General features: G+C 39.9%; 1 protein-coding gene across 1 annotated transcript in view; it reads right to left on the bottom strand.

The window, feature by feature from the left end:
* Positions 1-360: 360 nt before the first annotated feature.
* The window catches only part of rxfp1 (relaxin family peptide receptor 1), a 28,423-nt gene continuing 2,206 nt past the window's right edge, over positions 361-26,577 (bottom strand). Inside the window, exons 2-18 of the mRNA XM_047029558.1 lie at positions 25,912-26,061; positions 17,618-17,701; positions 13,499-13,604; positions 11,918-11,989; positions 10,974-11,045; positions 10,477-10,548; positions 10,203-10,274; positions 9,951-10,019; positions 9,782-9,853; positions 8,925-8,996; positions 8,029-8,100; positions 7,671-7,742; positions 6,363-6,434; positions 5,027-5,256; positions 3,135-3,545; positions 2,553-2,771; positions 361-1,564 (exon numbers count right to left, since the gene is read on the bottom strand). Coding sequence (XP_046885514.1) covers positions 1,254-1,564; positions 2,553-2,771; positions 3,135-3,545; positions 5,027-5,256; positions 6,363-6,434; positions 7,671-7,742; positions 8,029-8,100; positions 8,925-8,996; positions 9,782-9,853; positions 9,951-10,019; positions 10,203-10,274; positions 10,477-10,548; positions 10,974-11,045; positions 11,918-11,989; positions 13,499-13,604; positions 17,618-17,701; positions 25,912-26,061 — 2,228 coding nt within the window. The 3' untranslated portion in view covers positions 361-1,253. The remainder of the gene's footprint in view (positions 1,565-2,552; positions 2,772-3,134; positions 3,546-5,026; positions 5,257-6,362; positions 6,435-7,670; positions 7,743-8,028; positions 8,101-8,924; positions 8,997-9,781; positions 9,854-9,950; positions 10,020-10,202; positions 10,275-10,476; positions 10,549-10,973; positions 11,046-11,917; positions 11,990-13,498; positions 13,605-17,617; positions 17,702-25,911; positions 26,062-26,577) is intronic.

The raw sequence follows: 26,577 nt of genomic DNA, 5'->3' as shown, positions 1-26,577 counted from the left end.
GTGCAAACTTTTATTTGTAAACTTTTCTTTTAGATTCTTTTTGTTGCCTTCTGCCTTGCTCCATGGTAGCTTTCTAGACTAGCTTACATTAAGGAAATGAAAAAAGGCACCCAATGACAATAAATAAGAATAATCATGCCACCAAATACAGATTAAAACTAAAATAACAAGCCTGCCTTGAAAATTTAAGAAGTACAAAGTATACTTGTGTAAAAAATGCAGGAGTGAAAGAAAAAGTTGTCAGAAAAAGAAAGTAAAGTTAAGTACTGATACCAGACAAATCTACTTGGGTTAAGTATTTGTATTTCGTTGCTTCCCGTTCCTGCTTGTGTCTGGCATGATAAAACCTCAATATGTCAATTGACAGCATGTTTTCTTTATTTTGGCAGTTGAACATATCTACAAGACTGAGAATCTATATCTGAACGAGGTGAATGATGGGCAATATCTAAACAGCCTGACAGTCCAAAGTCAAAACTCACAGGAATATAATAGTCACACCAAATGAAACTTCACATTAAGCACAAGACGAACGTTGTTACAGTTGTAGGAAAGTAACTGGGAACGTGTTTTTTACGTGTCATCATGTTCTAAAATAAATGTCCACAGTATCGAGGGGTCGAACCCCAAGTCTCTGGCTTGGTAGTGTTATTAAATGATCTTCACAGGCAATAGACGTCCCCCATTATTGAGACTTTTGAACATCTGAATTTAAAGAAGACTACTAGAAAACAAGATGAAAGTTGAAGACGACTGTCTTGCAATGCCAACCTTGCATAAAATATTAAAACAGTATCGCCCAGTAATGAAAAACAAAATAAACAATAGGTTAATGTGAAATAATGACATGGGACAATGAAAAGCACTCTAAGGAAACAAAACCTGTTCAGTCCATAACATCAAATGAGGACATATAATTTATTTTATACAATTGTGTTCTGTACATCTGGAGCATGATAAAAAATAAGTACTTTATGGTCATGAAAACCACAGAAGATGATGAGAGTCTTTCAGTCACAAACTGAGAGGATGAATGAATGAAAAATCTCTTCGCTGGAACCTCAATGGAACATTGCTATAATCACACCAGTTCCATTAAAAGCTTGTGCAATGTCTGTCCATTTCGAGCATCGATCCTATAAACATCCCTGACTTCACAAAATGTCTCCAATGACACGAATCAATGTCCCCATGTTGGAGTTGCATTGGCGGTTGGGCATCAACACTATCAGCGCATCTCCAGTGCTGATGTACTAAACGCCATTTGTACTTTCCACTGTGATGAGCTGTGATTTTCCTGTGGTGCAGGAGACTTCTGACGGGTTTGGCAGGTACTCTGGAGAGGTGAGGGTCTGGCTGTTTTCGGGTAGCGGCCACATCTCCTGCCAGGTGAGAGACGGGTGATGGATGGCATGGCTGCTTAGAAGAGGCCTCCTCTGGCGGTAGTTGTCCCACACCTGCAGGATGGTCTCTTTGAAGGGCCTCGTCGTCAGAGTGTAGAGAATAGGGTTGAGGGCGCTGTTGATGGGTAGAATGAATATCACCACCCAGGAACTGATTGTCCCTGTTCAGGGGGAGGAGGAGATGAAAGAATCTATCAGATGAAAAGATATAGAAGGCAGGTATTCTCCAAGGCTATGGTTTGTCTGTGTGTGGCCACACAGTCAGTTTTAGGTGGAATAGAATTTCTATGAATCTAGATTGGTTTAGCCATAGTGTTTATTTTAGCAGCCGAGAAACAGCAAGGCTATGTTTGTGGAATACTTGATCAAAGTAAAATAAAATGTAATTTCAGCATTCGCAAACAGGTACGTGACGTTACTGATGCACCTCGCTTTTACCATGGAAAATATATTGGGTACATATAAGGTTTGATAGCCTCCAAGATTTAACTGAAGTTATTTTTCACAGATGTTGATATAGGGTTAAGTAGAACCCTATCTGGGGGCGTGTCATCAGCTCACCAGCAGAAATGAATACAGCATGATTGAAAATGTTTATTACTATTACTGGGATGGAGATGAATTTAATGCCTCAGTATAGATAATTTAGCCTGTAATTGAAAATTCACAGACCTGGGGAGCCCTGTTGGCTCAACGCGTAGAGCATGCATCATCAAGGCTTAGGCCGTTATCAAAGGGGCCACGGTTCAATGCCTGGATTCGAGCGTTTTCTGCAGCCTAGGTCTTCTCTCTCTCTCACACTTTCACTCTCTCCCCCTCTCCCTCTCTCTCCCTGCTTTCCTATCTCCCTCAAGCTGTCGCTGCTATAAATAAAGCTAAAGAAGATAAATCCCAGGCCATAATAACCATTTTGGTGATTTCCTCATATTATAGTATAGCCTTTTTCTCCAAACTTTAATTGTGCCTGGGACTGAAGAGACAAACCTCTCTTCAAAAAACAATCAAAATGTCAATTCATTTGTAGATTGTGGAAGAAACTAGCAAGTGAGATAGAGACTATTCCTTGACTGGTAGTTAAAGAATGCGGTGGCCCCCGGCTGTTTGTGTCCACTTAGAGGATGTGTCTCACCAGCCGGCTCAGAGTCTTACCGGGAATCTCCACCTGCAGGAGAGACAGGATCTTCAGGATGAAGATCGGTATCCAGCAAAGAGAGTCAGTGATGACAATGGAGAAGAATCTCTTTGCTATGGTCACCTCCTTCTTGATATGGTTACTGTACTTGGTGGTCTGTGTACCTGTTCTCTGGATGTTGTAAAACATGCTTCCATATGACAGCACTATGATGAGGAACGCCACCAAGTTAAGACCTGTACGGGAAATAAATTATATTAAGCTTACTGGTCCTAAATCTATCTTGATGCCTGTTGGTAAGATTATATACCACACAGTACATCTAAGCTACTTACGTAAATATCTTTCTAGATGCTCAGTAAAACTGCTTTAGAAGAATAACACTCGTCTATTTTGAGATTTGTTTTACCAGGAGAAAATGTGCAAGTGTATGCAATGCTAATGATTGGCTTTAGGGAAAATGTGCAACTGCTGTTGACTGCAAAACAAAAATAGCACAATATATATTTATATTTGTTCAGGAATACTCAGTTATCCTTCCAGTTGACCACAAGGTTGACTAAATAACGGTTGACCTGGTCAGGTCACTGTCCACCCACCCAGAAAGATGACTATGGAGTACACCTGAGCCGAGGTTGTCTCCGGTTGTTCCGAGTGAAGAGGGAAGCACACCCCATTGGTGCCGTAGAAGTTCCGGAACAGGCCCTTGCAGACCAGCGGCAGGAAGGCGATGATGAACCCGAACACCCAAATACTGAACAGGATGCTGACCGTCCTCCTTCTGCCAGGGGTGAGGTAGTGGAAGGGGTAGACGATGCAGATGTACTTCTCCAGGGTGAGGTAGGTGAGGAGGAGGACCGACACCTCGGTGGAGAGCATGGCCAAGGAGCCGATCACCTGACACTGGACGCTGTCCATCCAGGCCTGGGCGTGACGGTTGTACTCGCCACGGAACTTGAGGTCGTAGGCGCCGATCATGAACAGGTAAACACCCATCAGCCCATCCGCACCTGCGCAGGAGGAGACAAGTATTGGCATGCTGATCTGGTTTGGTTTGGCCTTGTTCTTTAGATTGGGTTAGCTTGTGTTGTGATGCCAAGTATGTTGGCTCCTGACTGAAGAGCGAGGAGTGTTTTGTTACAGTACAAAAGCTTAATCAAATGGCCCGGGAGTGATTGAGCTAATACAAAACCACTTGCAATTAATTTAGTAGAAAAACAAAAGCTTTGAATAAATATACAAACTTAGTGCCATACTTTATGTGCAGACACAACTCAAAAACAACAAAGTCTGCAACCACTAAAATGGAAGATTTTCTTAAATTGCTGGATTTCTAGACTGTGTGTCATACTTTTATTTAGTTAGCAGTTAATTTTATTTACAGTAAAACTTGTGGAGTTGTGTGAAATCGGTGTTCTAAACTGTCAAATATTTACAAGTGTAGGCAGCGACATAGTCTCAAGAGTATACAGTCTATACTGGGTTGCCAAAATGTAGATAGAATAGTTAACTTTTAAAATATTCTCTAAGATTTTCATACATATATTTGCATATATGAACATTGGCCTGGAGATGAGGGCCTTTATCTTCTTCAGAAATCAATCAGAACAAAGATCTGGGGAAATGAAATCTGCGAGGAAACCCAACTGAAATTTCTTCATGACAATCAGGCATATTTTCCGCCTTTGATGAGATAATCGAGATGGTTTCTGACACAATCTATGCCCAAGCAGAAAACAGATATTTACATTTCCAGAAAACTAGACGGAAAACGTCTGTTCTGTGTGTCCTAAACAACTCTGTGACTCACAACACAGAGCTAGACAGTGACATGACTTCCTTTGATATGGTAAGGTCCCAAACGGCACATCAAAAAGCATTTTTCATCTAACCTACATTATCATTAAAGCATGGCGCATAGAGGTGGTCTGTCAAACCCCAGCAGTCAAAGTAATAAAGTCTCCTCTCTGATTTCCATGTACGCTACACAGCATTCATACTGAATCAAAGACATCTCAATTGGATTGAGGGCTTGTGTCTTTTAAGTGGGGCCAAAGACACATTGAGAGACCTCAGGTAAAAAATTGCATATGCCTCAATTTTCAGGACAGTATTTTACAGAAGCATGCTTCAAGCTTATGAGACTGTATCAAAGCAACCTAAATCAGAAAGAGGACACCTTAATACAGCAAGTGCCAAACATACACAAAAGAGTCGTGATTCCTGTTCAAAGGACTATCCAAACGCATAATTCAACCCCATTTGATTAACTAGACATAAAACAGGCAAGGCTAACCAAAAGTTAACTCACTGGTGTGACTGTGTAGTGAGCAATCATTACTAATGAAGAATACATTGTCATATATCAGTATCAATTCCTGTATACATACGTATATGCATGTGTGCATTTGTCTGTGCGTATGTCCTTGTGTGTGTGTCAATATGTGTGTCTAGATGTGTGTATGTGGTTCTGTGTGTGTGTGCGTCTTACAGCATAGGGAGATGATGCACATGGCGTGTAGCTTGTTCTCAGAGCGGATATAGGAGCGCATGCAGATGACGAAGATGTTTCCAAAGCAGGTGGTGGCCGACACCACCCACACAAACACCCTCAGGACGATGTTCGCCAGCAGGTCCTCGAACGACGAGATGCCGTCCGTGTTGGGCTTGCAGCTGCGTACGTGCGGAGCGTACCCACAGTACTGGAACTTCTTGAAGTATCTAAGCAGGAGAGCAAATTGATGTTGTAATCAGAGATGGGCTGAACAGCAGCAGAACTTTAGGATACAAAACAGGAAATATAGATGAGAGGTGTCTTGACAGTTGTTGACTTACTTCTTTTTTTTTTTTTTTTTACTTGCATGACAAATAATGATAGATTTGAGATCAATTATAAGCCCACATTTGTGCACACATTTATCAATTGGTAAATTGGAAAACTTTTCCTGGAAAAGAAAAGGCGGCTTTCTATTGAACTTGATCAATGCACAGTGTTGATTTACGGTTGGTATTGAATTTCTCAACAAACATTGTCTGAAAGAGAAAATAGAGCCTGTATGATGACACTCTCAGTAATATAGGAGGGTGTTGTTGCTGGCTTGTGGCAACCTATCAATTTGTAATGCAGCTTGTTACAGCACTGCCAGAGTGGACACAGAACTGCAACTGAATCACAGGGTTATTGTCAATATCTGTAGGTGTTTTTGTCAAGTAAAGAAAACATTAATGTGACAACCGTGAACGTGATGAATGAAATTATTTCTAGACAGTTTGGTATTTCGCTAAAGTACGTGTATGAACTATGAGGTACAGAGTCATTTATCAGCAAGGAGCGGCTGTGGACTCTATGGTGAGGTGTATCGACTTTACATAATTCAGTTTTTTTTATCATGGTTGAAGAGGACATGTGAAGGTTCAGATATGATAATTTATTACTCTACCACTGCATTTGATGAAGCCCCTGGGCTGCATTTAGTTTGCTTTTCCACTGGTAAAAGTTTGTACCTGTACTTTTCCTCAGGGCACAGTAACATGAAAGGTTGAGCACTAGTTCAAAAGAAGATAGTGTTGGATAAGACCTTTAAAGTGCATCTTGAAGTGAAACTGTATTTACTGTCTACAAATCTAATTAATATTATCCACCCTCTCATCAGTTTACCAGTATAGGGATATTAGAGATTAGGTTCTTATTCAGATAAAAAATAGGTTCAAGCCCTCTGGAGAAAACAACTACAATTAACAGTAAAGGTTTTCCGACAATGGTGATATGAATGATAATGTAGTGGCTGACATTGAACATAGTGAAAAACACCAGTCAACAGACTTACATATGAGTCAAGTGTTTGAGAGGTTCAAACATTCTCCGCTGTATGTTCCCAATCTCTATCCCCTCGATGCTCCTGAGGAACACAACACTTTTTATTTTTCGGGCGATCTCCGTGATCTCACATCCATACTCATCATTTACATTCCCGAGCTTGTTTCTCCCCTTCTGCCACCGAACGGTCTGTCTTCCACAAAGTGCCTTCCGAACAGCTTTGAAGTGTGAACTAAAGAGCTATTTGTTTTTTTGTCCTGATGCACACGCTGATCTTGTCTATTGTGTAGACGAATAAATGCACCGTGTTCCAAAGGGAAAAACCATTTACGACATTATGTCCAAATGCAGGTTGTGTGTCATGGAAATATCACGTTCCAGATAAAAGGAAACAAATTGTAGGGAATGACAGCGTGTCTTTGCCCAGTAACAGGAAAGAATGGCTACAATACCTACATACCGATTTGGCGGGGAAACTGACTGACACCTACAGACTGAAAGTTTGCATCTTCTAAACCGGGGCAGAGGTTTGTTTTAAAATATGGATGGAACGTCTTCCTTATATAATTTTCATCATAACAAGAAGTGGGGGACAGATGCACTGTTTTCAAAGTGTATAATGAAAATACAATGAAACCTACTTCCTAAACGTTTACGATATGGGAATAACAGTATTGATTGCCACATTGCTCCCCTTTGAGAACTTGTTTTACAAACACTGACTCTTAATTCCTCTGTCCTCAGCTTGTGAAGACACTTGTTTCACTCACTGTAATTATAACACACTCATTCCCACGACAATACTTTCCATTAACGTTACATTAACTACCGACCGATTCAGTAGAAATACCTATGTATAGAATGTTTTAAGTATATAGACATTGCTCTGTAATTATATTGGATTAAGGTTGAGCAGTTTAGATTGTTACAAAAGTGTGAGCAGGCAGAGTTTAAGGGAGTAAGGAGTGAGAGGATGTTATAAAGGGCAGTTAAAGGTTGAGTTGCTGCATTGCAATTCCAATGTAACTTCAAAATATGTTACTATAGATGTTGTTATGTACGGTTCAGATGGCTGAGCGGTTAGGGAATCGGGCTATTAATCAGAAGGTTGTCGGTTCGATTCTCCACCGTGCAAATGACATCGAGTCCTTGGACAAGGCACTTCACCCTACTTGCCTCGGGGGGAATGTCCCTGTACTTGCTGTAAGTCGCTCTGGATAAGATGACGTTAATGTAAAGTAAAGCCCCGTTTCTATTATATAAACATCATATATGCTCCCAGTGATTAAAAAGAAAAACAAGCTTGGCCCAAACTTACAATGACTTCAGTTTATGCAAGTCATCAAAGTGGTCAACTTGTAGGTTCACGATAGGATTATATGATATGTTCCTACAGAAAGGAAATATAATGCTTTCGCTGTTAGTAAAAAAAGAAAAAAGTTATGCAAACTGAGTGCAGTTGACTTCTTCATTTCAGGCATACATCACATATTATTTCACAATTTCAAATCTAAGTTTTGTAAAACTCCAAAGTAAGTCACAGAGATTAAGATTACTGATCTTTTGCAAATTTGTTCAGCAAATTTGGTGGAAAAGAAGGTTCCAAACCATGGCTACAGCAACAACAAAAAATCTAACAAATTTGCGCAAAACATATTTGTGTGGAAATGACTCACAGTTGGAGTAAATCTTCCAAATAAACAAAGAGATTGGGTGGGATCGCACCCAGTCTGTTAGTGGACAGATCTCTGTAGACAGAAATACATTCTTATTACGGTACACAAATATTGAACACATAGTGTTGTACATAATGTTTTCAGGGCCATCTGTTAAGCCTCCATGCCAATGCTTGAATGCTTGTTCTTTGTGACCTCAATGCACAACCTATTTAGTCTGTTCCATCAATATGTTTCACTTGAGATCTACATCGCTCGAGAAACTTGATTACTCCCGTATGTGGGAGGTGAGATGCACTCTGTTCCAAAAAGCTAAACACATGCTGTGTGTTCACCAAACATAGGTCATAATGTATTCTACGACACGCAACAAGGATGGCCATCAGTAATTGAGCTTGTTAAGTGCATGGATATATACTGTCTGCTAATTTGGTACGATTTGTGACAATCTCTCAAGGTAGATGCAGCACATTACAGTTGCAGATTTGAGTTCTGGAATGTCACTGGTGAGAATCTAAACAGTGTTCCATCCATAATTTCAAATAAATGCAACAATGACAGTTCTAGAATCACAATACTGGGATTCTTTTAAAATGTTTCTTTCCATACTGAATAGTGGAGCATTAAGCAAGTCCTTTCGCCAGTAGAATATTCAGTCTGTATCATTAGAATTTACAGTCTATATGAGTATTCAGTAAATATGAATATTTGTTGCGTATGAGTCTTCAATTGATGTCAGTACAGTGATAGAGCTGTGCAGTCGGCTTTCTGCAGCTCAGACTGAGTAAGTGCAGTTCCTGAGAACTGGGGTAAGAGTCAGAGCACAATGGAAATGAAGATTTCATGCTGAGTGTACGATTGCTTGTTATAAACTGGGACAAAACTAATGAGCTTACAATTCCCCAAGTTTTTGTAGAAGGGAAAAGGCCTGTTCGTGTATGTGGCGGATTCTGTTCCGCTGTAAAACCCTATATATAGAGAGAGAGACGGAGACAGAGAGAGGGAAAGAAAGAGAGAAGAATTTAAACGACAGCAATGTTTGAAAAACAAATCTCTTCTTTATCCTGAGGTTCATTGTCTAATCTTTTCTCAAAGTCTACGTTTGTGTTCCCATTCAAGTTGTTTGGAGAATGTTTGCATATTTAATACAAAACATATCTGTGCACCAAGCAAAATAGAGGATGTTGAGATATAGGTAGGTGGTATTGTTAAAATAATGAAGTTCCCAAAAGGAACTAGGCTATGTGGGGAAGTATCACCTGAGTAGATGTAATCTGTCTCTAATGTGAAACTTTGCTGAGCCTTTAATAATTTCTGTGGGTAATAATAATTACAAATTGCCATGCAAGAATGGAGGCTGGATTGGCAGAGTGTGTTAAAATTCTGCACTTCCAAATAAAGGGTCTTGAGCTCAATCTCAGAAGGGTGTAACCATTATTATCTTGCTTTTTATTGGAGTAAACCTAACCCCAATCACACATAGTTTAATGCTTCACCCTCAGTCCAACCTAAAGCCAGGAGAAAATAAATAAGATTAAACAGCACCAACGTGCAACCTGGGATTGGTTTCCTCATCAGAACACATTCATCCTTCTGTAATGATTCGGTTTGTTTATATAAATAGGGGAAATCCAATTAATTGTAACAATAATAGGGGACATGCATTTAACAAGTGTCAAATCAGACAATCCTGAAACTCAGGAATAATAATATTTAGCCACATAGTAAGAGGCCCATATTGTTTCATACTTACAGCACTGTTAACATGTTGCATGAGCAGAAGGTTACATTTTCAACATTTTCAATGAGATTTCCTTCCATGTCTCTGTGAACACACACACACAAAAAACTTAGTTTATCAAGCAACTCATCAAAGTCAGACGACACATCATTTGTCTGAGGTAGTTTGACTTCAAACTTACAGCCAGTTTAATCTTGGCATCTCCATGCAGATGTCATCCAACTTGGTCAGAGAATTGTTCAACAGAACCCTTGGAAAACACAAAGGGGTTAGTTGTATTTGCCGATCAAAGACAAGATTCACTGTCAATCTGAATAAATCACCATGGACCCTCAACAGGCGGCCCCTTTAATAATGTGCATATAAAAAGGACATCACAGACTGGAGAGAAGAAAGTAGAATTCAAGTAGGTGTAGATAGAAATAAAACTCACAGAAGAACCAATGAGCGCAACCCAGAGAATGTCAGTGAGGAGATTTGATGGATATTGTTGTTTTCGAGGATCCTGAAACCAAGATGGGCACAGTGTATGTAATCAGTCCCTTATTTAGTGAAGTACTTTGACGCTGCTTTAAATGATACTCCAATACAATGTTTGTATCGTGGTGTATTCCACTACATTAGCTGTGTGCCACCAAGCGACATCATAGACAGTACTTGTAGATCTTCTCCATAAGATATGTGCTAGGATCGAGAATGAAACATACAACCACTCCAACTTGTGCAGGTCCTGAAACACTCCGGGCATCAGAATGGAGATCTTGTTGTAGCTTAAATATCTGAGCAGAAGAAAATAACGTTTACTAGACCATGTAGCAGGATAAAAAATTATGTTTGTTACATTTAGCAGACGCTCTTATCCTGAGCGACATACAGTAAGTACAGGGACATTCTCCCCGAGGCAAGTAGAGTGAAGTGCCTTGCCCAAGGACACAACGTCATTTGGTATGGCCAGGAATCGAACCAACAACCTTCTGATTAACAGCCCTACTCCCTAACCGCTCAGCCATCTGACCCCCCCATATGTTACTTTCTTAAATTAACTTTTCATCAAGTTTGCTCAAGACTGACCCAAGGATTGACATTGTATTTTGCCAAACTATTTAGAGAAGTTGTACCAGTGGCAAGTTTACAGACAGCCTAAACTGTTATCACATTTGACATGAAATGTTCTACTGAGCTGGCATGGTAATGAGAAACTTACAGTCTTGTCAAGTTGTAAAGCCCTCTGAATGCACTGGGACTCACAGCTCGAATCCTGTTGTGTTGGAGATATCTGAAGTAAGAAGATGAAGTAAAAACACTAAATTAAAGATAAGTGGCAGTTGTTTGTCAAAGTGCCAAATAATAAATAAATAACAACTTCCACAGTACCTCAGTGTGTCACACAGTCAGCACTAATTATAGATTTCATTGAGCACCATGACTGAGCTAAAGCGAGTGGTTCTGTTTACAGCACAGAAGCATATTTCTTGGCAGCTGTCAAACCGGAGAGAGTCGCTGGCACTGTTATGAAAGCTGTAGACCCAAAACTCCCTCAAATACAAAGGCTCAGAACCCTCTCCGATTAGTACGGATGCATCCTCTACAACTTCATCACTGGTGGAGGAAAAACAGTAAAATGAGGCACAAACGAGTTTCATGCTCTCTAGTTTTTGTTTTGAACGCTTGGACGGAATACTATAATCCTTAAAACACCTTTGAGGCATGCTAAAAAGCTGACCTCCTTTCACAGCCAAAAGGCCGTGGAAGTGGGAGAGATCTGGCAGCATACTGTCAACAGGCTCCAACTTATTTTTAAAAAAAACAACAGCTACAATTACCATGGAGTGAATCATACGCTATCAACTTATATTTTTATATATGGGTTTGTTAAAATCTTCACAAAGCCATTGTGGATGGGCTTCTTTGGTACCATAACAGGCATATTCATTGATTGTAGGATTCTGGCACAGAGATCCTAAAGTGGGTAGACAGCCTCTTCAGTTTAGTGTCTGTTGTTAATCCCAGTGTTTGTGTTTGCAGAGTGTGTGGAAACAGAAATAAATCCAGAATTATTACAGCCTAAAACCCACTCTGCGTGCTGCATTTGGTTGATGTTGCCCCCTTTATGAAATGTAAACTGCTAATTAATCACATACAACTTACAGTTTCTGAAGGCTCTGGTACTTGTAGAATATGTCAGCATTCAGTTTCCGAAGTCTGTTCCTTTGTAAGGACCTGTCAGGGTTCAAGGTTCGTTCAAAGAGGTCTGTGAATTTAATAACCTTCCACACAAACAAGTTTGACCAACATGCATTAATCAATTGCGAAATTATTTGGAACAAATATAATTTATATATGGCACCTAGAATACCAACAACCTGAAATCCCCAATTAGATTTTGTATGGACGGTTCACGGTCCACACAACATTATTTCAGTTGAATCAATTCTTCTGAAGTGAGACTCAGATAACACAAAATATTTCCATTTGAAAGGAAAGCATCAACTAAAACTATTCCACCTCAATTAAACCTTCAACCCCATTTACCAGAGGATGCAGACCAAGCTGTGGTCTATCCAAGGTCTGCATACCAAGACAAGGGAAACAATAGATAGGAAAGCTGAGAAGGATAGTGGGCCGTAATGAACATTGACCCAATTAGAGGAAGATCCAACAATGGGTAATTGACACAATTGAATTTCTCTCCCAGCATATTAAGCCAGCAAAGAGCCAACCACTATGCATTGTCTGCCAGTTGAATAGTTTTCCAGAGCAGGATGTCCCTAATGGGCCGAAATCATTATACACCCCAAATAAGCCATTATCAAAATGAAACGCAATGACTCTCAAAAAGGGAGCATTGAGAAAAAACGATTTTCAGTATGCTAATTTAGTATTGTCATTCTTGTGAAATAAATAACGAACATTTTATCATTATGATTACTTTATGAGTTGGGTGAACTTTAACTGAACTCTCTATTCAATCACAGATGTATTTCAAACTGGCACATTCCAACAGAACCAGGCAACCCAGACCACCCATATTATAGATCTAAATCCAACACGTATAGACCCACTCTTAGACCAAGACTACGGAGGCAAAAATCATATTTTAAGATCCATCCTTTTTTCAGATCCTGTCCCAGTCCCAGACTGTCTCAAACAAGATACAACAACAAAAACAAGCAGAGACCATGATTCAAGGCCTACAAGTAAGTAGTGTTCACACTGAAGGCAGGATGAGAAGAACATTCGTCTCCCATGGAGAGACCTGACTGTGAACCCTGCCTCTCCCCATCTGGCTGCTCCTCCGGTGGACGGGAGCCAAGCCAGGCTCCAGAGGCTCTCTCTGGTGTGACCAGGTGCAGAGATTTCATTATACAAGGGTAGGACACGTCCCACTTACTGAAAACATGAAATCTGCCCCCCCCCCTTCCCACCACACACTTTTTATCAAGAAAATCATCTCTAACGACCGCATCTTCAGATATTTAAGAAAGCTGTCCCACCCACGTCTGAAAAGAAACCTTTGCACCTGGGTGAGAGGCTGAATAACCCTGGGTAAGAGGCTGAATACCCCTGGGTGAGAGGCTGAATAACCCTGGGTGAGAGGATGAATACCCCTGGGTGAGAGGCTGAATAACCCTGGGTAAGAGGCTGAATACCCCTGGGTGAGAGGCTGAATAACCCTGGGTAAGAGGATGAATCGCTGTGGGTGCAAACGGCCTTGTTTCAGCCACTCACATCATGGTGACATTCACAGCCACGGTGGGCACGTCCTGGAGCTGAGCGCCGTCACAGTCCAGTTCCAGGTCTCGGCACTGACACCGATCAGGAACCAGGCCCAGCACTAAAGGAAGGAAAGTGTCACAATCCACAGCTGGTGCTGTCAAACAGCCTGAGTAGCAAGAACGAACAATTACCTCCCCGAAATGTGTTTTACTCAGTGACAGACTGTATAACTGAACATGTGTGTGTGTGTGTGAGTGTGTGTGCGTGTGTGTGTAGAACTTATTTATGGTAGAGGTTCTGTACCAGATGGACAAGATATGTTTTAATGCAGAATGACTTTCACTCTGAAAAACTGGGAGGGAAAATATGGTAGAATTAACAGTTAAGTACCACACAAGTGTTCTGCTCAGTGGTAAGCTGGAACGAATTGTGCGTAGTTTGCATTGTCAAACACTATACAGAAGAATTCTGTAATCTCAGCCTGGTTGGATTAAACTAAAACCATGTCCTGTCAGATTTGTTTCCTACCTCTATCTCTGTGGCTCCATCAAAGCAAACAAGTGTTTTGGAGACAGTTCCCCTACTCCACATCTGCGATTGACATCTTTTAGCATCTCGAGAGAAGCACTTTTAATAATTTAAACTTGTGAAACAACTTGCATAATTACTTCCAATACATCCCCATTTGAATGGGGGCCCTCAAAAAAACAGGAGATACACATGCTGAATGTGGTCGCTCAAAGAAACCACTACAGATCTAAGAGCTTCGAGTGTGGGGAACACAGATAGTTAGAGGGGGTCTGATCAGCAGGGTAGATTGATGACTCATTCTCATTGCAAGCCTGTGTGTGTGTGTGCGTGTGGTATGTGTGTGTGCGTGCGTGTAGGACAAAATAGCAGGGAAACACCATGTCTGAACTCTCATACTATCATAACAATTGTACCAAACAGGTTTAATCAGTTTAGTTCATTATTTACCAACCCTTGTAGTTATTTACTTATTTAGCTCATTTGTTTGTTTATTTCAACCATTCACCATCTGTTTTAAAGCTATGTACGTGATTGTGCAGTATTCTTGATACAACATGGATGTTTTTGTGACCAACTCAACAATTCCCTTGGCCATGACAGGCTTATGAATATGGACTATCACAAACCCAAATCTTAGTCCCATCAAACAGTTACTGGGGCCAAGAATGCACACAGCGTGATCAAAGGCTGGTAAAATCATTGCATGGTATGGGGGGTGCTCTATGTAGGCCACTAAATTAGAAGTGGAACACAGAAACCCAAGTCAAATGATTCAGCAACTCTTTACATCAGTCAAACGTCTGGATAACTGGCAGAACAAATTGAGTGTCTTTCATGACTAATATATTTTCTTGTGCTCATTATTGCCAAACGATGCCCGCCGCGGAATGGAAGCACTCTTAAAACTTATAATTGACTGAGAAGAAATCGCTAGCCCAGGAGCCAACAGAGATATGCTGATAAATCAAATTGTTACAATATGTAAATAAATCCTTAGCTGTACAAGCAAGGGAGCAGTTTGTGCGTGCGTGTGTGTGCGTGTGGGGGGGAAGGGGGGAACCCCCCAATATTCAAACCAAGTCTACACTCTTACAAGTAGGCTAAATTGTGTATCTTCTTCAATAAAAATGTTGGGTAAGAGCCTCTCAATGCAAAAGGAAAGGCAAACACATTAGGCCTATTGTGCAAGTAGGCATGACGATCCAAGCGTCAGTTTCCATGTGAAGAATTGCGGGCCGTGCCGAGGAGGTTACTGTCAGCCAGCCCTCATTGTACCGCGAAATAAATAATAAAAAACGCTTGCACAGCAGGGAAATAAACAAAGACCTTATACACTATAGTGCCCTTGAAAGTTTGGCTAATGCTCGTTCAAGTGTGCTAATGCTGTGCTATCGAGGTATTCGGGTTTAGAAGAAGCGCTTGTATTGAAAAAGATTTAGAACATGCTTACGGCGTACAAAAAAAAGAAAATAATGAATACATGAATTCACTATTTGAACATTTCTAAGCCTAATTATCTTCAGGATTTCTACCCGTGATGCCGTACGAACAGCAGCCACCGTTAAAGCGAACTGCTATAGTGATAGGCTTCTGTATATGCATGTCAAGGTGAGGTTTTACTTCTAGTGACTATTCATTTGAACGTGTGTGGAAACCAATGGCTAATGTATTAGTATTGATTGTATTCATCACTGTCTTTGGTTTAATCTTCATTATGGGGATGGATAGCTTAGTTGTAGATCCTTTAAACGCAGATCATGAGGTAGCTTCACCCCACCCTCTCTGTGCTAAATGAACATTATAGGGTTAGGTGTAGTTAGCGGTAGTTGAAAACTAAGTGTCATTATATAAAAAATGATTTTTAGTTGTCAGTGATTCATCACAATGAAAAGCCTATACGGTAGTTATGGGCAATGAAGATCTGTTTCTCATATTAATCTTTTGGATGTACCACGATCGTGGCAGGAGAGCAGTTTCCGGCAGAGCAGGAGAGAGAGAGGCCAGACAGGCTATCAACTCAGAGTAGCAGGTGAGACGATAAAATATGTCTTCAGTCTACAGACTTCATCTAATGATCTGTTACTGAGTGAATATATTTGAATGATCACATCACAAGTATAGACAATTCTTTGCAGTTTCTTACACTTGACATCTCCCTATTTTAAGTGAAAAAAATCTATCTAGCCTATCTTGGGAAATTTGCATAAAAAAAAAAGAAGAGTTCAATCACATAATATGAATATAAGAAATGCCCCTCGCCCATACTGATGTGTTGCTATGCCAATGTGTGAGGTGTGCCAATGTTATGTAGATCGTTTCATCTCCCAAATTGAAATAAATCACAGAGCTGACACAAAAAGCAGGAGTAATGACTGGAAAAGATTGATAGTCTAAAACCGCCATGATAGAAACCTTTTTCACATTTCGTTACATTTGAAACCTGTCTGAAATATAAAATTCTCTGCATAAAATTCATTGAATTAAGATTACATAACGGCTCACACCCTCAGACAATGTTGGTGTGTTAAGATGTCACCAAAGATCTTTATGGTCCTCATTTCGTGTTTTCATCTCCCTGATTTCATTCGAAAACGGTGTAAATTGCAAGACATAACTTTTCATGTGTATTGAGTTTGATATCGAGAAGTGTCTCTTTAAATAATGGAGGTATACAGTAACTCAGGGTTGAGAGAAGACCACACAATAGCCAGCTACTAGCACATAATCTTGATAACCATCAGCCAATCATTTCTAACCCACACCTGATGTATATCATCTGAGACCAGGCCATAGGTGACAACATACAATCAACCACCATCTATACATCTCACTTGTTAGTTTCTATTCCTGTCTCACCACCTTCCCTCCTCACTGCTCTCTCTCTCTCTCTCTCTCTCTCTCTCTCTCTCTCTCTCTCTCTCTCTCTCTCTCTCTCTCTCTCTCCCCCTCTCTCCCTCTCTCCCTGTCTCCCTGTCTCCCTCACCTCTCTCCAGGCTCTCAATCTCCATCTCTGCTCTCCTCCTTTACTCTAACCCTAACAACAACGAACAGAATACCAACATGTAAACAGAATACCAACATGTAAACAGATCTTTCTGATGTCATTTTGTCTCGATTATTCAAATTAGCAGAAAGAATTCCGAACTCAAATCAAATACATTTTGATGGTTTGCCCTTTTCCTTTGGAAAAGTCAGTCCTGACCACTACAGTAAATAGTGAGTGTAGGTCAACATTCCTACTAAGTAATTGCTTTCACTGTTTGCATAAAAGGTTTTCCAATCACGAAGTCTGCAGACATAATACAGCCATGGCAAACAAAATACCTCACAGGCAGTCTGAACAATCCTGATTTTATACTTAATTTTCATTTCTCTATCATCAATTACGAGATGAGCTGTAAATCCATGCCAGTATTTGTCATATTGTCGTGTTATTTTCATGTATTGAAAAAAACGGTTTTGTACTGTAGATACACGTAATTGATACAGTTTTTCTGTAAGAGTACATTTCCCAGGTCATAGAAACATCCTCATTAGGATAAAGGTGTACAGTTATTTAGTATGTGTACAGTAATGAACTGCTATGCACAAAGTACTCACAGCACGTATTGGATTTGGTTCCAAGGTCGTAGTTTGGGATCCCAAAGTATTTGTCGAAGAGATGAGGCCACCCATTGTTGTCTCCTAGGAAAAATATATATTAAGCACAATATGACAAAACTCTGGGAAAATATCCATTACCTATAGCAACCCAAGAGCAAAAGTCGACATTGAGGCAAGCTCTTTACATTTTCATTATTAATTCAGTCCATCTCTCATTTAATGCCCTTGCATGTCCTAGAAAGTATGACCTTGGTAGCCCTTAAGGACTCTTTTGATAACGTACCGGAATTTTAATTGAAAAAGTTTTTTCTTACCCAGCTGAAGGATACACATACATTGACCTTTGGGTTCAGTTTCTAGTAAACAGATCAAGTCAACTTGTTTTGACACAGAGAAGTCATTAGTCTGACAAGAAAAATCTGTCTACTTTAACAAGTTCCATTTATGTGTGCAAATGGACCTGATGTTTTGTTGCCTTTTAGCCATGGCCTCATCAATCACAACTGCCACGCATTTAAAACATTTTTTCCTTCAGTGATGCACCAGTAAAAGATTTAAATGTGCAGGCTGGTTATTTTATGTGAGGAATATGGTCTTTCATCAGCCAATGTCCATTTCTCTGTCATCATTCCTTCCCCCTTCAGCTGGGTTGGGTATAGCTCAGTGGTAGGGTTTGTTTGATTACAGATCAAGAAGTTGCAGGTTCAAATCTTCCTCTGCCTGTTATTTTGAATCAAAAAAGTCTGCTAAATGAGCACATTATTATGGCATACGACTGCTTCTTAAACTTCATACTGTGAATTTATGTACATCCTTTAATGCTCTTCACTTATTTAAGTAATATTGGAAACATTTTATTACTTTTTTAGAATGTTTATTTTGTATCTTAATGTATATATATTTTGTTGTATTTCAGTACTTGTTTTATCTACTTACCATCTTTATTGTTATAATAATAATAATAGATTTTATTTGTAACACACTTTCCATTTGAAACAAATCTCAAAGTGCTTATGCACCAACCTACCAAAGCATATTTGTTGTATGTGTAAACTTACTTGGCAATAAACAGGATTCTGATTCGGATCTTGCTTCTTTATGCCTTACCAATACAGAAGTATGATTTATATATGTATTTAATTACCTCCTACGTTTTCCCTTAAAAGCACGCACTGTGTTTCAGTAAGTGAGCTTATACGATTTTTTAAGTTTTGCTTTTTAAGTTTTGCTTGTGACACAGAATTCTCTTTGGTTAACTCATCTCTCATGTCAACTACACTAATCTCTGTGATAAACATGGCAGCTGCTAAGAAAATAACTACAGTGTGCCAGTTTTCAGTATTACGTAAAAACATCTTGATTCTGCACATTACAACATCAATAAACATGCAAAAATATATGAAGATTTGTTCATTTGCAGCTGAAATGTTTGCAGATATTTTGGGAGATTCTTATTATCATTTACAATCAACACCAGAGGTTTTTCCTGGTGAGCATCTAGTGTATTTTTCATCTTGTTTTACTGTAATAAACGTAGATTCATTTCAGTGTTCATTCCCATCACTAATGTCAGCATTATCTTCTATATTAATGGTGAATGGTGACAATGACTAAGATAATTCATTCAAACTGGTCAAAGAGGTGGATAGCAATTACATTCTTCTGTAAATCTGAAATCCAAAACTAGTGAACGATTAATAAACAAGAAGCCAATACTTATGTCTAGTCATCCATCAACACATGACCACTGAAACTGCAAACAGTGAACACAGTTGTTTTTAAGCAACTGCAGACATATTTCAATGTACAGCACAGTACCTTGAAAAATTGTCTTCATCAGTTCACAATCAGGCTTTCAGATTTACATTTGATAAATGACCAAGAGCTTGTTTTTGCATGCATTCGCTTTCCCACTTAATATTCGGAAGTTTCATCGGCGGGTTTCAACTCTTGAGTTTAAATATTAGCATGACTCATATCTCTATGCAAGAAGCCACTTGACAAAATACAAATATTCTGCTCATAGTAGAGACCAGTGCAGTATTAAAGGAAGCACTTGCAGAGAGACATCTTAGGAAACATCCCAAAAGATCATTTTGGCAGAAAATAAAGAGGGCAGAAATTGGGCACATCTTAAAATGTAACAGTTTATAAATATTTTATTTCCTTCAATTCAAATGGTGACCTAACAGCATAGCATGCGGTCATGAAATATTAACTTTATGATGACAGAATTGTGACAGTTGTAGAAACATTAATTTATACCAAATGTATTCACAGCTTCTTCACAATATGCTCATAACATATTATAACGAAGCAAGGCAAACTGTCTACAGCATTTATGATTCAAAAATGGTTTTAGGCTTCAAAGAAAATATCTACAAAGAACACAGTTCACGTGACAACAGATTTGTATATAGATTTGTATAATAGGATTAACTAACTGGATGTTGCATATTGGATTTAACCCCTCCTCCTTTTACTCTCTTACGATAACTGACCTTGGAGTTACTGTAAGGATAAATGCTTGTTCTATGCAAATCCTGACTATCAGAAAGTGTTGCTGAATAGTAGTTGCTACTACTATAGTAGTAGTTGTAGAAATCATCTGTCTGCAGTGGCCTTCAACCCAACGCAAAGGCTGTTTTTAACCTATAATGCCGATAAAGCAGCAAAACATTGATGATGCCCTGAAGATGTATGTAATTATCTGCCTTCCTCGCAGTCCAGTGCAGAGTGCAGTGTGCATATGCGTAACTCCCACACAGCACAAACTTTCTCTGTCTCTCTCTCTTTCCCTCTCTCTTTCTCTATAGTCTTGCAGTCTTTCACACACACATTGTACACACACACACACACACACACACACACAAATACCACACGCACGCACACACACATACCACACGCACACACACAGGCTTGCAATGAGAATGAGTCATCAATCTACCCTGCTGATCAGACCCCCTCTATCTATCTGTGTTCCCCACATGCGAGGCTCTTAGATCTGTAGTGGTTTCTTTGAGCGACCACATTCAGCATGTGTATCTCCTAAACAGCAGCACCTTGGAACCAGGTGAAAGTGAGGACCAGACCTCCAGAGAACCTGCCACTATCTCCAGATGTAAATAATAACGACACTACAGCTGGTGTTCTGTATTGGAGGAATTATCGTGATTAGGTGAACTCTATCTCAGAGGAGAGACTCAGAAAACACAGACCGTGTCTTGGTGAGAGGGTGCGTGACACAAAAGAACAGAAAGATAAAACATTTTGAGAGAGGATTTATGCAGGATGTTGGAAATTAAAGCAGATAGGGTTCTTGCATTTTGCATTGCTCTGTTCTGTTCTCGTTTTCAAAGAAATTGCTCCCCAAGCTGCTGGAAGAGTTGTAAATACACAGTACAGTTCATCAATTTAAGCACATCTCCCCATCAACCCAGGAATTTCTGATTTCTTCTTGTTAAAAACGAACTCTTAGTTACAGATCTGACGTGAACAGGCATTAAAAGAAGAGGATGTGTCACGTTGTAGTATTATTTTCTTCCTGAGATTACGCCAAGGTTTTTTCTCATAACAGAGTAGATAAGCCGCGGCCGTACGTTATTTCTAGATCACATTCTCTTTTCACCATCTCCCATCCTCTCCCCCTTTCCCTTGAGCCAAAGCCAACCACAACTGATCAATCTGCCTCTGTAGGAGCAGACACTGACAGCCGGAGACGTCGATCTGCCCCAAGGATTTAGCTCGTTAGCAAACAAGTTGGCACATGTGTTTGTGTTTTCTGTGGTTTGTAGTCAATGTGGCGAGTGGATTTATGAAACACAATGAGCCTGCTAAATCCCATAGGAACAGTGCCCTGCAAATGCAGGAAAGCAGATGAATAACCGTGAGGCGGAGCGCAACATTACATCTCCCTCAGGCAGGTTGGGGAAAGTCAATCTGGGTGATCGTTGGACAAGACAATATCGTTAGGTTAAACACATTTGCATGTCATCATCCATTCTTAATGATCCTGTGGTATATTGACACTGTGTCAGAAATACTTTGTACGTTCTAGTATTATTAAGGCAGCAGTCATATATCAAAACATTGTTTCGAGCAAGGACAAAGCCAAAAAGCAGAAGCAATTGGATTTGTAGGAAATATCTTTGCAGCAATAAATCTCAGTATGGCAGTCGGCCTACAGTAGCACAGAAGTGCTGCATCTGAACAGGGAAGCTATCACAAGGTAGAGGTACTATTTGTGTCAACTCCTTCTTGAATCCCATCTTTGATCCTTTTGTATTTTATCTCCACACCACCTGATCCTCTCAGTAGTGCTTTGGAAAGGTGTTGTTGTTGTCAGTCCAGTCAAGCATGTTGCAAGAGGATTGTCGGTATTCCTCAAATAAAAAACCTTTTATTCCAAAGTGGACTCTAGGATCTAGGATGAAGGACGCAACCCCTCAGTTTCTACCCTATATATTTAGGCCGTATGGTGGAGCAGCTTAACCCCATCTCTAACCCTAGCCCTAACCCCATCTTCAGACCCATCTCTAACCCTAGCCCTAACCCCATCTTCAGACCCATCTCTAACCCTGGCCCTAACCCCATCCCTAGACCCATCCGTAGCCCCCATTCCTAACCCTAGCCATATCCCTAATCCCCGTATTTTGACTTGTTAATGCTCAGGAATGATAAAGAGTTGGAGGCTAACTGTAACCCTAGAGCACTCACCCTAGATCTGGGGCATCGTCAGAATAGTCAAGCATGATAATTAATTAGCGATCATCTGAGCTGACATTCTGTACCAAGTGCCAATTCAGCCCCCTGACTGCACAATGAAGCAATGATCAGATTTCTATTGAGTAATAATCAGTGAGAGAAGTTTGCACGGCCGGCCCAACAAATCAGTGAATCAGTTCATCATTGATTGAAATGTATTCGAAGTGAATAGCCCTCCACATGATTGCACTATCAACTAATTAGGAAAGCACTGACGTCAAACCACAATACAAATCACCAAGTATTCAATTACCCATAATATCCAGCGTATCCTCAAAAGTTTTTTACATTTTTCATTTTTCACCTGCACAGCACAAGTTTAGACCAATATGAATTGATCTTTAATCACAATGCACTATTAATACATCTGTTAGACAGATGTTACTTTGAATTAAAAGTGTCAGCTAAATTAATTTCTTATTGAGGGATTTGTTGTTCCTGTTGGTTAGTTGTAACTGATTTAACTTCTTGTACTCGCTGTGAATTATATTATTGTTGCTTGCTTTCCTATAGGTACACTGTTGTTGTTTTAATTGTAACTTGTTTAACTAAATGCTCTTATGTTTCTTCCCATTGGAACTGATTTGCTTTTCACAATGTATGCTTCATGTTTTGGCTGTTTAGAGCTATCTCGTTTATGATCATTGACCTATGCACTTTTGTAAAGCTCTTTCTTGAAAGTCGCTTTGGATAAAAGCATCTGCTAAATTAATACATGTCAAATTACATTACATTACATTTAGTCATTTAGCAGACGCTCTTATCCAGAGCGACTTACAGTAAGTACAGGGACATTCCCCCCGAGCCAAGTAGGGTGAAGTGCCTTGCCCAAGGACACAACGTCATGTGCACCGGCCGGGAATCGAACTGGCGATCTTCAGATTACTAGCCCGATGCTCTACCCGCTCAGCCACCTGACTCCCCAAATGTAATATAATGAATGAAAAGCAAACCCCTTTGCGTGGTCCTTTCCAGGGATACCCTTAGTATGCTGCCTCACAGTACAACTGGGGTTTGGAGGTTTCATGTGAGATGGCCTGACCCTTTCAGAGTCTCACCTTTGCTTATGTCCTGCTCCGCAGGCTCGCCAGGATCGCAACATTCCCAAGAACTAAACAATCTAAGAATAAATGGTTTATTCTTAGATTGTTTTGTTCTTAGGAATAGTTAAACTTTTGTACCTTTACTTCATTTAAGATTCATATATGTTTAGTGTTTGCACCTCCCTGCCACAGTAAATTCAGTTTTTGTATAACATACATGGCGAATAAACCGAATTCTGATTCTGACATGGGCAGAGGTTGAGTTTGCTTAAACCCCAAATATTTTCTCAATAGCCCTGAATCTTTTAGCCTAAAATGTGGGTGCTAAAAGATTTCCCTTGCTCGCATTACAGGTCTGTCCCTTTCAAAGTGCACATCAAACCTAGACAAGGTCCTAGATTTTGGCTAAGCCCCAAATGTTTACAACATCTGGCTCCGCCCCTGGATTTGCAAAGCATTGAATTTAAATTGTCATACCAAAGACTCAAGAGAATGAAAACTATGAATTTGTACGAAAGCACTTTGAGGATCGTCATGGTCACCAGCTGCCCTGTAAGTTCTTAATAAGCAATGACAAGGCAACTTTTAATTAGCAAAGACAGCACTGAGGCGACACTTAGTTTTTTTCTGTTCAGACAAGTCTTTGATTTTTTTATGCTTCTGACTGATGTGAATGATACAAAAAAATTGCAATCCTTATCCATGGAGAAATGAGACAGTGTTTGCTTTAAAAATAAATAATAAATGCAATGCAGCTGTTTGATTGGTAATATTAAGAATTAATCCACTTGTTGGAATTCAAATTGTGTCGCATTGAAAATCAGTGGTAATCTTGTTTAACATACCGCATGCTGTATTCACCAGAAACCTTTTCCTGATTGAGCTGGCTATCAACATGATGGACAGGTGTGATATAGCACAGTCGTCTGAACTTTTACTACTTAATCTTCATAATGAATTTCACACAGTAAACACTTTCAACGTCTGACAAATTAGGATTAGACTTTTGAAAATATAAGATTTTTACAGTGTTTTGGAAATTCCACTTTGCTCAGGAAGTTCCTGAACACCGGTCCTTTTAACATTGTTGTTGTTTTATGTCTTTTTTGACCCCTTGCTTTAGAAAGATCAGAAGAAGAAAAAGCAGGATATGGCTGAACAAGCTCCAGGATCACAGCTCCCTCTGACAGTGCAGCAGCAATAAGAGACAAGAGAGCTGAGCATTTTCTTCTCAGTGATTCCTTTGTGTCCAACGGTAGCTGTGCAGCGCTGAATAACCTTCAACAGACTATTTGCCCATCTGACCTGACATTTCCTTTACAAAGGGTTTTATCAATGACCTTTAATTGCACCTTTGTAACGGAATATACATCTGTTATCTTTAAAAAAGTAAAGATATGACATTTAGTCTTTTTTTTTTACATTTAGTCATTTTAGCAGACACTCTTATCCAGAGCGATTTACAGTAAGTACAGGGACATTCTCCCTGAGGCAAGTAGGGTGAAGTGCCTTGCCCAAGGACACAACGTCATTTGGCACAGCTGGAAGTCGAACCAACAACCTTCTGATCAATAGCCCGACTCCCTAACCACTCAGCCATCTGATATGACAAAAGTCTTGACACCTACCATTCACTAGATATAGGTAACCGTAACCGTTGTATTGTCCAGACTGCATGAGTGAACATGTACTGCAATTCATCTTTTTCCATGGATAACAGATAAAAATGTACTTAAGCAATACAATACTGATCTTCAGTCACATAGTGTTGCAACAAAATGTAGGCAAGCTAAATAAACTGACACCATAAGAGATGAATAAGTAGCAAAAACACAATCAAGATCCAGTAGGAAAACTTGAAACTGAAACTGAAAACACAAACTATGAGTGCTAGGAGACTCGTCACACAGATCAGGTGTAACTGCATCAGTAGACGTTAGTAGACAAAACACAGAATGTCTGTTAATGACACATTTAAGATAATATATGATATCTAGGGAGTCAGATGGCTGAGCGGTTAGGGAACCGGGCTAGTAATCAGAAGGTCACTGGTTCGATAACCGGCCGTGCCAAATGACGTTGTGTCCTTGGGCAAGGCACTTCACCCTAGTTGCCTCAGAGGGAATGTTCCTGTACTTACTGTAAGTCGCTCTGGATAAGAGCGTCTGCTAAATGACTAAATGTAAATATCTGCTAACGGTGGGTTAACTTTGTTCACATCATTTGGTTTGTTCACATGATATTGACTGACGGGACAATACTGTCACACTCTCATTCTATTTCCTGAACTTTACTTGATGAAAGAAAAAAACCCACTTCACAGGATTTGTCTCTCATGTCGGATGTGCCATGACACTTTATTTTCAAAGTCTGGAGTGCAGTGATGAAAGCGAGCCACACACCGAATACAATATATCATCAAAAACTTTTTTTTATAATAAATTGAGTAAATAAGGAAAGAAAAAAAGCCTGATTGTGACTCACCGCAGTTTTCTTCATCAGCTTGATTTCCACAGTCGTCAACACCATTGCAGTGTAGAAGCTGAGGCAGACATGCGCTCAGATTCCCGCAGGGGAAATAGCCAAGGGGGCAGCTAGCCTTCTCCTCTGAGATGTTGAATGACGTCAACATCGCTGAAAGTTCAAAAGAAGGATCAACATTTCAAAAGTGTGACTACTTGACTAGATACACAAGATCACAGCCTTAAGAAAGAAGAGGCTGGCGTCCTAATCGTTCACCCGAAGGATACCTGGGAAAACTTGCTTGTCAGTTAGTCAGCCCTTTTATCCATGTTTGAATAAATAGCCGATCATGTAGATACGAGATATAGAAAACAAGAACACTACCACTGTGTCTTTGACGTTACCCTTTCCTAAACTTTATTATCTGTGAACTCGAACTAAAGTAAACAATAAACTGGCATCTGTGAGTCAGTATCGTTCACTCCAATTCATTCACATCCCACATCCAAAAGCACTCATCCCGACAGGCTCAATAGTGTATTGACAGCAGAGATTACATCTCAATGCTCTGAGCTGATGGACCAAGAGCACAGGACCTGATCTAAGATCACAACTCTTTTTGACAGCTATCAACAGCTTGACCCAACAGCTTGGCCTGTACTGTGTCCTCAGAAGAGTCCAACTTCA

Source organism: Hypomesus transpacificus, chromosome 1, assembly GCF_021917145.1.
Source record: "Hypomesus transpacificus isolate Combined female chromosome 1, fHypTra1, whole genome shotgun sequence".
Classification (NCBI taxonomy): domain Eukaryota; kingdom Metazoa; phylum Chordata; class Actinopteri; order Osmeriformes; family Osmeridae; genus Hypomesus; species Hypomesus transpacificus.
This window is presented reverse-complemented; position numbering and strand designations above follow the sequence as displayed.